The sequence below is a fragment of the Psittacula echo genome (genome assembly GCF_963264785.1).
Source record: "Psittacula echo genome assembly, chromosome: 7".
NCBI classification, from domain to species: Eukaryota; Metazoa; Chordata; class Aves; order Psittaciformes; family Psittacidae; genus Psittacula; species Psittacula echo.
Window position 1 is genome coordinate 28,919,080 of NC_137740.1, and position 12,048 is coordinate 28,931,127.

The 12,048-nt window shown below is 39.8% G+C and overlaps 1 protein-coding gene across 2 annotated transcripts in view; it reads left to right on the forward strand.

Moving 5' to 3' along the window:
* The window catches only part of DIS3L2 (DIS3 like 3'-5' exoribonuclease 2), a 208,549-nt gene that overhangs the window by 30,721 nt on the left and 165,780 nt on the right, over nt 1-12,048 (forward strand). For both annotated transcript variants that reach the window (XM_080622290.1, XM_080622291.1), the window contains exon 6: nt 1,264-1,365. In XM_080622290.1, coding sequence (XP_080478416.1) covers nt 1,264-1,365 — 102 coding nt within the window. The remainder of the gene's footprint in view (nt 1-1,263; nt 1,366-12,048) is intronic.

The following is a 12,048-nucleotide window of genomic DNA, read 5'->3' on the forward strand; positions in this document are numbered from 1 at the left end:
AGATATTTGTGTGATACTAGGGTTGCATGTTTTCAGGTTATAAAAAGTTTTTATTGGAGACTGAGCATACTGGTAGTTCTGGTTGGATTTACACAAGCGTATGAGACTCAGGAGTGTGTATTTGAGAAGTGACTAAAGTTGTGATGAAGATTTTAATTTTTGTGAGGTTGTTTTTTTCTTTGAAAGACAATGAAGTACTAATCCAATTAAACTTTTTTTTTTACCTCAAAACTATTCAAAGATAGCTCTTTCTAGAAAAACTATGCTGACTGTTCATTTCAATACTAAATACATTGTTTGACACATTTATGTCACTATAAACATACATGTAGAACTTTTCATATACTGAATTATGGGGAAACAGTAATGAAAGCAGCAAGAGCACTATCAATAATTAGCCAACAGAAAGGACAAAACTGGCAATCCTTTAAAAACTAAAAACTTTGTGTTGGCATCTTCAGGAAACTTCATCTTTATTCACCCCATGTAGAAAACCTTCCAAGCTAAATCTAGATTAGCTGAATGCCAAACATGTCTGGAGTGCGTACAATTACTAGAGGCTCTTATGCAAGGATGTTAACCGAGAGTATTGGGAGAAGGTGTCCTAACATGTCTGTTACAGTAAAAGATTTTCTGGCTTTCAGTTGGCATCTGTAGTCATAATTTTTTGGGAATCTCTTCGAGCGTTACTTGTGCCAAATGCAGAATATATTGTGTTAGCTCATTTAAAAGAAAAGAGACTGCATCCTCAGCCACTCTCCAGGCCACCCTCACAGACTGACCTGCTGATCCCAGAGCTGCATGTCCTTGCTTCCCCATCTCGGAGCAGCAGACAGATCTGCATGTGGGGCACTTTGTGGATGGTCTTGTAAACATGTTCTTAATAATGGCTTTGAGTGCTTGAGTTGGGAATTTAATGTGTGAAGAGCTGTGACTACAGAAAACTCTCTACCCATTCCCAGGAGTAACTGTAGAGGAACTGAGCAGAGCTTGCAAACTATACATCTTGAGGGCTTGGCTCTGTCTTAAATAAATAGTGTAGAACTACTGTACTGGCACATACATACAAAGGAGCTTATTTGCTGAAAGATTGCATGTTGAAGGGCATATATATGGTGAATCCATTTAATTTCCATGCACAACTGCAGGATGTTTGTCTCACCAGGGTGTGTGTCTTTTTTTGATGATAGTGTTTTAAATCTCATAACAACTGTAGTTAAATATGTTTTGGTCTGGCATTTATTTTTCTTCCTCTTTGACTAGGATGGGACTCGTGACATCTTTATTGATGGTGTGGTTGCTCGCAACAGAGCCCTGAACAGTGACATTGTGGTGGTGAAACTGCTTCCCAAGGAGCAATGGAAGGTCAGTTCAGTATATTCTTCTGTAATCTGACAGAAAGAGCTTATTACTGTTTTCTTCACTAAGCTTAGGGCCTGAGACAGTGAACAGAGAATTTTCTACAAATCAGATTAGTTAAATTGCGGATTATGGTGCTGTAGATTAAAACACTTTATCCATTATAAAGTTTAGAAGAAGTGATATCTAAAGAGTTGAAACCTTACTGTTTGCATAGAATGGCCTTTTTTATTACTGTATGGAGAAGTCTAACAGCAAGGCTGGTTCAAAGCATGCTTGTCAGAAGTGACTTTTATCATCTGTTATTTAGCTGTCTTCCTGCTGTGGCATTGGACAGTTCTGTGTAGGTGTTTGCAGTTGCTCATCTATTGACAAGTGCTGTTCACAAAGCTTTAGTAACAATTAACTCTGATTTGTGGGTCCTCAGCTTATGGAAAGCTTATCTTGTCACAGCTCCAGATTTTGTGGTAATACTCTTCTTTACGTGAATGAAGAATGTGTGAACTGACTGGCACAATGCAAATGTGGGACAATCCTTCATTCATTTTCACATCTGAAAATTTCACTAAGACCATTCTTTTTTTCCCTTCAGTGATCGAACACAAAGTCCTTTCAAACATCTGGATAATTATTTTCCAGACATGGTTTTTGAACTCTTCTTGAGAATGTAAAGACTATTGTATATCTTTTGGACAGAAGTAATAGTGAAGGTGATTCCAGCAGGGTAGGGACTTTTTACTTGTTCCAGCTACCTTTTTTGGCTGCCTTTGAAGTTACATGTTTTTAGGCTTGCAAATGCAAAGTCTTCAGTCTGGTCATTTGCTGAACCTTCTGCCTTCTCTGTTTAAATCTAATAGTAATTGAAACAATGGTTTGGAACATACTAGAACTTGTCTCTTCCTTTTAAGTATGCATAATATGAGTAAACCACCTAAGTATTTATTGACACATGTAAATGCTAAACTACCTTATGCAAAAGGCAATCATAAGTGAGATATAAGATACTGCAGGTATATCCATATGCAAATGTAGGAAAGAGGTCTGCTGTTACCTACGTAACCTCTGAAAGCCAATTTTGAGGGTCAAAGCGAAATTTCTTTGATAGCTATTCAAAAGCCCAAATCAGAGTTCACTAAATCTGTGATGATTACTATATGTTTGGATCACCAAATCCATATACGTAAATTCTCTTTTGTTTTAGACTATTTCATAGAGTTGGAAAAATGGAATAGTTTGGGTGCTTAGATCCTTTGCCAGGACCTGCCAGCACAAAGACTTCTTTGTAGGCTTGATAGAGGCTGCCTGAGCTGGAAGCTTTGTCTGCAGTTTTCCATTTATATCTGGCTCTAAATAAAGATAACACCTCTCTCTCTTATATCCTCATACCTTCATGTCTTCAACAGTAATGTTCTTCTATGAATATAAGAGGAAGGGTTCAGGATATTCTTCATGTCCTGGGAAAACGCTAGAATAAACAGAACTGGTGGGGAAGTGGTGCCCAACTGCAAGGAGGCAATTCAGAAGACTTCAGTGTTCTGGAGTATGATTATGATTCTTCCCTGGTAAATTTAACCCTGCCAAATGATTAGCTGGAACATGCCAGTTATGTTTTTCAGCCACACAGGTGCTGCCCTATGTAGTCTCATCTTTTGTTTCTTGCCATCAGCAACTCAATCAGCGATGACACCCCTTTTCCCCGGCTCCCTGAATCTCTTGCTATGTGCTCATGTTTGTATTAGTTCTTTGGGAAAGGTGCCACTAAGTTGCACTGAAAGATACTGCATTTTGCCAAGTAATTCATACTGATTAATGATAAACTGTCGCAACCTATTTTAGGTTTTTCCATTTGTTTAGTCTGATGCTGCTGCAAAGCTGCCACATAGGTGTCTCAAGGATTTTTTCCTTCCCATTGGGCCTTTGGAACAAGATGAGCAGCTTCAATTATTAAAATGTAAATCAGATATAAGGTATAAGTGATGCTCTCAGAGGAGACTTTACAGGCTCTGTACATGTTGATTTGTTAGGATTGAGATGTGCATGCTGGCTGTTTGTATGGTTCCCTATTCCTGACCCATTAGTTGGTGCTCCACTGAGAAATGAACTGTTTGTTTGTTTTTTTTTTTTTTATTTTGCTGGTAAACCAGAGTCTTGCACAAGGTAAGGTTGCTGTTACAGCAGCATGGTGAGTCTGTGCTTTCTGAGTTGCCAGCACTCTGGATGACCTCTGGATGCTCTGGGGAAGATCTTCCTGTTGCTAGTGAAGGTGATTCCTGCTGTAGATCACTTTGTACGAAGTCACAGTGTGCTGTATCCCAGTAGTGGCAGGTCTTAGCTGGAACCTAGGTTCAATTTATGTGTGTAAATGGGAGGAAGGGGGAAAACCTGTGACAAGTGAAACTATGGATTTTGGGTAGGAAAATCTGTGTGTTTGCTTGAGTTGAGGAAGTTAGGAACTGACTTGTATCCAATGAGTCAGTCTCTGTGGGTCAAGTGCCTGTGAGAATAAAGCATTGTCTGAGAGCAGTTTCTCCAGGGATATACTGTGTTCTGCTGAGCTTGTAATGGTGATACCTTACAGATATAAATGCCACAGTGAAATGTAAGGGGATGGTGAAATATTCTAAGTGCATGGTTCTACTTTATGTAATACATTCTTCAGAGGGACAGCAAGATTTTCTTCCTCCAGCTGTCTGCTTCCTGGCTCAGTGGTGGGGAATTTATCAGCCTTGAATTTCTCAACAGCATGTCCTTCCCTGCATGTGCATCAAGTGCTTTAATGAGCTACCCCCATCCTCCCTGTGCTTACTCTGTCTGATCTTACAGCTCTGTTTGTTCATACATCCTCTGGGAGAGCTGCTTGCTGTTTAGCGATGATCAATGTGTCAGTTCATATTTCTGTGCTTACTATTAGTTCTGTTTAAGAGCCAGAAATTTCATTGTGGCCCCACCAGCTTGAGGGAGAGACATTTTGTCCCCGAAATCTGTTATCTTGTGCTCCTGAAGAAGGTGGCTGGCTGCTTCCTGCCAGGGTTGAGTGGTGTACATTGTGGTGATTGTATTTGGAAGCTGTATTTCAGAAGTTCCTCTCCTATCCTCTTGTGTTACATCTTGGGAATATTGAGGTGCTATGGTAACTTTCAAATATTTAGCTTTTGCAAAGTAAGGTATTTGACTTAGAATGTTTTTCCAGGTACTTAACCTACTCTCAGCAAATGAAGTCAGAGTATCATTGCAATTAGCTAGACTGTCCCATTCTTACTTCAAACTTAGTTCAAACAGTGAAGGGCTTCCATGAATCTGTGCCTTTATCTTCTGGTAGAACACCATGATAAAAGGTAGCCAGTGACAGAGGATTTACCTCAGTCCTTGTCAATTCTTCTGATAAAGAAGAAAAATGGTATTTTATGTCTTGACTGATTTTCGCTGTTTTAACTTCCACTTGTGGGTTTTTGTTATATTTTATGAAGCTGCGCTTATATCAGTTTCAGGAGCTTCAATTGTACAGTGGCATAATTACTGAAAGGAAAAAAATGGTGATATGATGATTGCAGCAATACTTCTCCAGCTCATGAAGGAGGGAAGCAGCATGTCAGTTTAAAAGATAAACCTAACTCATCTTTCCTCACAGCCTCTTTTTGCTCTTTACTGTCTGCTTAATTGCCAGACAGAATTTGTTTAATTTTAGATATCTGTTTTGGTTTTTCTTGCAAGATGTAATTTCCTTGGTGGAAGAAAATAGCATAGTAAGTAATTTGATATCACTTGGGGCTTGGATTCCTGGCCCAATCTCTGGTGCTTTTAGAGTAGTAGTTTATAATGTGGAATGTTTTTCATCTCACGCATTGCATGCTATGGCTGAAATTTTAGAGTCTTAGTCTGAAAATAGTACCCAGACAATGACTTTTAACTGCTCAAAACTGCCTGAAAAGAATTTTGGGGTCCAACACCCAGTTGCTGGCTACAATATGCAGGGGGGTTGTGGAGTCTCCTACGTTGGAGATATTCAAGGCCAGGCTGGACAAGTTCCTGTGTGATGTACTCTAGGTTACCCTGCTCTTGCAGAGGGGTTGGATTAGATGATCTTTTGAGGTCCCTTCCAACCCTTGGGATTCTGTGATTCTGTGAGAGATCTCTGGTTCTGTGTCTGCTTGCAGCAGTGGTATATAAAAATGATAATAACATATACTATATATGTACATAAAATAATGTACATAAAATGATGACTGATTAACCTGCTAGTTCCTTAGAAATCTGTGCCTGCAAGTGCCATCTTTTGTTGTTGTTCCATGAATCATTTACTTTTCAGCTTAAAGTGCTCCTTTGCACTATTTTCAGTTCTTTTGATATTGTCAGGAGGTCTCCAAGGCCAAGCATGTAGAACTGTTCATTTATGTACAGTGTGTGTTGCTGGATAATAGGAATAATGGATCCAGCATTTTAGTCATGGAATGTCCAAAAGTGATAGAAATAGTAAACCTTTATGGCTTATGAAAATATGTGTTCTGTTCAACATTGAGGTGTCAGATACAATACTGTACAGCAGGAGATCTTGGAGTTGCCTCTTCTAAAGCCAAACAACAGAGATAAATATTTAAGCACTTTCTGTACAGAATATATAAACTACAATTCACTTTTCCCAGCTTTGACTGCTGTTAGCATAATTGCAAACAAATGCAAAGAAGGAACAATTAATTTCAAGCAGGCATCACAAATATCACCATGTATATTTTGAACAGAGCTACATATCGTGGCAAGTCGCTGGTTCCAGCTGTTGGTGAAAACCTATGAACCAGAGGGGATGCTAGCTTTGGATTTGCCCTGGTGAATAATGATTCATTTAAACTAAATCCGTCTGAGTCAGTTTCTTCTCAAAATCTTCCAGCTAATGTAAGGATAACAGCAGCTCAGGAGGAGATGGGGTTCTTAGAGGGTTATCACAGCAATACTGTTTGAGTCTAACAATCAAGAATGTTGTTTGGAAACATTACATTCATAATAATAAAAAAAATGTTCTGGAGAAGTCATTATTGAAATAGTAAGTGTTCTGGCATGCTAAAAGCGTTCAAGTGTAATTCATGATATCCAAGAGTAAAGTGGGAAGCCTAAGAAGCCAGCTAGGAAGATGTCCAGAAAAGCAGAGTTTTAGCAAATCTGAAAGGTTGATGGATGCTGTAGGGAGGAAGGGTAGTTGGTTTTTTTTATGTTTTGCTGTTGACTTTACAGTGAGGGCTGTAAGTTGATCACACATGTGCATGCCATACCTCTCCCCATCTTGGCAAATCTCCAAACCACAAGTTGGTGGAATCTGGAGAAGCTTCATTACATGGTTACTTTCTGATTGTGCCGTTTTCTGAATGGCCATGTACTGTTCCACACTGCTGGGCCTGATGGACCTTTGCTGTTTGCTGCTATGGCTCTTTCCAGACTTTGCTTAGCTCCAAACCAGATGGGTATGGAATAGCAATAAGAGTAGATTGGTAGCAAAAAAGCTGAGAAAATGAGAAGTGTTGCTCACCTAGGCATATGTGGCATTAAATTTGCTCCTTTTGCAGATGATATTTTCAGATTTTGTTAATCAAGTATCACTTGAAATGTACCAACCAATGTCTTAACATGGTGAATTTTAGTAACAAGACCTGGCACTCTTTTTAAGGTATATAATGATAAAATTACTATAATGATCTGGGCTATGTGAGATTGCCATGACCTCGTGCTGTGTTCAGCCCTTGCCTCCTCCTCAATGTGTAAAACAAGGAGGCAGAAATACCAGATTTTTGGATGTTGCAAGCAGCCTTGCCTTCCTGAGAAGGACCTTTCATGTCAATACCTGCCTCGGTTTCTTTGATGGAAAAGCCAGAACCACGATCCCAGATAATAAAATCACAAGAAAGGTACAGAGTTTCTGAACAATCTGATATCCTTTTTATTCTTCCTCCTGTGCTGAATAAAAGTGATATTAAAAGGCAAATTGTTTAGTTAGGAAGGAAGGCAAACTTACTTTTATTGACTGCCTGCATCTTGGCCTACCAATGCAGAATTACATTGCAGATATGGTTTGGCTGCACAGATGCAGAAAAAGATATAAACATTGCCCCTAGGTGAACAGTCAAGCATTGAATAAACATCTCATACATTGTCAGTTGTTATATCCCCAGTGGAATAATGGCAGATAAGCCCCTGTAATGAGGGTGACTTCAGGTTGTGTGCAATACCACTAAATTTCAGTGTTAGAAGAGCTTCATCTTGGATGGAAGGAAGTGCTTGTGAGGGCATCTGATCTTACTTTAGAATAGGAGTCAAGCCAACATTTAATACCTGATCTCTGTTCCTGATCACTTTTTTTTCCTTGATCACATGAATATAATCTGGAACAGCACATTGTTTCCTTTAACAACTAACTTTTCTTCAAGTGATTGCTTTAAACGCTATTCGTCCAAGTCTTCTATAAATATGGACATATCACAGTAGATCACTCTTAATCCAGTCTCTTACATAATCATTATCATTTTGGACTCTCCTTAGTTCTTGGTTTCTGTGGAATTAGTGTTTCTTAGAACTGTTTGGTGTTTGCCAGTTTGGAGACTTATTTGGTGATATCATATGAGTATTTGGAGCCCACACCTTATAAGAGAGTGTTGGGATACCTGTTGTTGTGATGGGATTAGTTTTTGGAACATCATGCACATTAAAGTCATATAAACTCTTTATATTTGCTTTCTTGAGCGATTGTCCAGATTTTCACTAGTCTGGGGTTTTTGTGCTTTTTTTTTTTTTTTTTTTTTCAGACCCATGTAATTAGAAATAAGTTGAAATAAAGTGCACTGATAATAAGTCTCATCTGGCCTAAAATTTGTGCAGCTAATAGTATGCTTTTTTTTTTTTTTTGCTTTTTTTTTTAGGGGCATTGTACCCCTAATTTGGCTTGATAGGTGGAGAAACAAAGAGCTATTATGACACTAAAATACTGCTAATATTTAAAGTTGCTAGGTGAGATGGTTTTGGATCATATCCTAAGTTCTGTTGAAAAGGAAGAGTGCTACATATCTATTTACATGTTTGTTCTTGTTATTGGCTGGTAGAGAAACAATAACTGGCTGCAGGATTTACATGTGGTCAAAGCTACTAAGGTTGGCTCATTACCTCTCTTTCTTTATTTCCCTAACTCATGTTTATTTTTCTTAAAGCCCTAAATCAGAGGGAAAAGGAATCTAAAATAGTGGTGGTTTATGTAAATGAAGAATTGCAGCAGCTGGAGGAGTGACAGGGATTTTTCTACAACAGGTTCTTTGGGGCAAGTTTTGGGACCTCATTTATAACCACATGGCTCCTGAAGATAAGGGAGATATTTCTCAGCAGGGATAGGATGCCTCAATTTTGTTGATGTCACAAGGTAATTTGTAATTACCTAAGATAAAGGTGTCTGAAGTGTAATAGCTAGGTTTTGAATCAGCATGCCACTAGCTTCAAAGGGCTGGGATGATTGTGCTTTCTCCCTAACACTGTTCCTGTCTCCTTCTCTAGACAAGGCAAAATATAGCTGGGTCAAGGAGATCTCCTGGCCTCCCACTCCGTCCTGTCCTGGCTTTGTGGCATTATTTACCCTGAGGGGATTCGCTTCTTGTCAGATTTCTGAAGCTTATGTCCTAACTGGTAGGCATATCGCAAGAACTAGGAATGAGTGTATTCTTGGTGCACTATCGCACAGTGGGAGCTGGCCAGCGATATTATATACATCAATAGCAGTTTTCTTAACACTGCTAACATAGGAAGCCTTACTTGCTTGCTACATGTTATTTTCCTTGACCCAATTAACATACAAGTCAATGCCCTGAAATGTGTAACTGCGGTAGCATCTTTTTTCTGAAACATCTTCAAGAATTGCAAATGATGCTTTCGATCAAATTTCTTGTGTGAGAAGTGTCACTTAAAACACTGAAAGTCAAATTATAATTCCTCCTGATTGTTGTTCCCACAAATTCCTCACTGCTTCAGTAGTTGTGTACTTGACATAATTTCTCAGAGCTTACTGATAAGACAACTGGTGTGGCTTTTTGAAGGTCCCAGATTCTCTCTGTACTTCCCAGTTTTTGTCCCAGCCTTAACTACCTGGAGGCTTTTTAAACAGTGTTGGTAACAATGGGAGGAAAATACTGCAGGTAGAGTGCTGATCTAGTAACTGCCAAAAACGGCAGTCACATTTGTATGTTTCCTTGCTTTCCATTTGTTTCTGTTGGTTTATTTTTGTTTTCTGTGTTCTATGTCAGGCAATAATGGGTTTCATGAAAGTAGGTCTGTCTGTACAGGTTTTATTTTTGTTTTTAGTTGGGTTTTTTTTTTTTTTTTAGGTTTCCAGTATACTAATGATTCATCCGTCTTCAGCTGTATCACCTCCTGGGGTTGAAGTATTTGGTTTTAGCTTTGTCTAAATTATTTTGAAACAGAGAGCAGTGCCGAAACACATATTTTTAATTGAGCAGCTTTGCAAGTGTGAAAATGAAGACTTGCATGATCTAATTAGCACTTGTTTATTTTATTTGCAAAAAGTGACTGGTGAATAATTCCCCAGACATCAATCTCTGTTCTGTCTGAAAAAAGTCCTACATAAAGGTGTATATTCTTCTTAGTTCCTGTTGGTGCTTGAAAGTCCTGACCGTAATGTTTTTGCTAATTAACTAGCTGCCAGGACATCCCTCTGTTCTTGTTCTCCTTGCTTTTTGCTGCTGTTTGTTGAAATCACAGAATCATTAGGGTTGGAAGGGACCTCTGGATATCATCTTGTCCAGCCCCCCTGCCTAGAGCAGGTTACACAGGAATGCATCCAGGCGGGTTTTGAATGCCTACAGAGAGAGAGACTCCAGAACCTCCCTGGGCAGCCTGTTCCAGTGCTCTGCCACCCTCAATGTAAAGAAGTTCTTCCTTGATGTTGAGAAAATGAGTCTCAGCTACTTTTGTCTGTAAGCTCTATAGAAATTTGCGTCTCTTCCTGTGGTCTGTTGAAATCCCCCATGGCATTGTGTTTTCCAGGTTCATGCTGTCTGGGGAAAGTCCCAAGGAACTGTGTGAAGTGGGAGGGTTATCTCAGCAGTTTCGCTTTATTCCTGACCCTGTGACTGTTCAGAGGGGTGGGGAGTTCTGGTAAAAGCCTTAAGTAGAGAGCTAAGTACCTAAACTCACCTCTAAGCCCTACTTGATTTCCCCAGTAAATTTCCTGTAGGGTTTTACCATGCATTTTGATGTCAGATTGCCTGATTTTTTTATTTTCTGGGCAGATCAGGTCTGCAGCTGTAGCCCCTTGTAAAAACTACAGATGCTTTGATGGTCTGGCTTAGGTTTGGACCCATAGCTCTTCTCCCTTTGGTGCAAGGATGAGAGCTTGTTGAGTGACAAGAATCCTCTCTAAAGGGTCCCATCCACAGCAAATCTGGGCAGAGCCTAGCTATGTCTGACAGTGTGATGCTATGGGACCCATGCCGTGCCCCATTGCCTTAGGAACAGCTCATTGCCTGTTTCAGTGTGATCTCTTTCTAACCAAGTCCTGTTCCCTGACCTTTAGACTCATGCTCTTGGCAAAGCAGTCTGGCAACTGTGGAGCTTTCCAAATGCCTTTCCATTAAGCCATTGTCTTGCAGTTGTCCCTTAAATTATAATGGGCTTGCTGGTGTTAGAGAGGCAGTGTATGGCCTCCCTGTTCATTTCTTTCAGTATCTTTGTATTAGAGCACTATCCAGAGGAAACTAGCAGTGGTCCTTTCCAGTGACTGTGCCCAGGTGTATCACCTGGCTGGGAGCAGAGTTACTGCCTCCTGTACTGAAGCGCTGTGCAGCATCACCACTATTGCTACCCCTGGGTGAGACTAAATGGCTCATCTGGCCCTAGTTTGTTTATCTAGCTGAGCAGGGGGTCTAATGCCATGGTTGAGTGTTGTGTTGGTAAGCCATCTGGTGCTTGAGCTCACCTTTTCTGGTCTGTATTGTGCCATGTAGATGTACCCAAGTTTAATGGATGACCATTAGTTAAATCTGATTTAGTTCAGTAGCTATGCTTCATTCATAGCCCGAGCAGCGTTCTGACAGCATGACCTAACTTTATCTACCCTTACTGGTTTTATTCCCATATTCCCGAAGCTTTCTCTAAAACTGTTTACTCTTTTTTCTTCTCCGCACAGTTGTTGAACTGTGGATGTGATATGTTTATCAGCTCAGATTTGTGTCTTGGAAACTTAATTTACCTTTTTATATAACACTTTATCACTAATGCATGGTAACATTTCCTGGCAGGATATGCATTGTTAAAATTCGTTTGTAGAGGGGAAAAAAAAAAGCACAGAAGCGGATGGCTCCCCTCCTGCAAGTTCAAGAGTTTGTAAAGGAAAAAAGGAAAATGTTCTTCATGGTACCTGACATCATTTTAGTCCCAGGGTCCTACTTTCCCATGGGGTGACTCCTATCAGTGGCTAAGATATAACGGAGTCCAAAGATTAGGTGTGGTGGCAGCTGTCACTGTGGAATAAAGGAAAGGCTGGGAGGGGAAGGCTGGCCTTGTCAGGGCACTGTCTCCATCTGTACAGTAATTTCCTATGAGCTGGCTGAGACCTTGAGCAAACCTTTTTCTAACAAAACCAGTACCACACATCAATTTATTATTTTTTTTCTTTTTTTTCTTTTTTTTTTGCTATTGTCTTACTGTCAC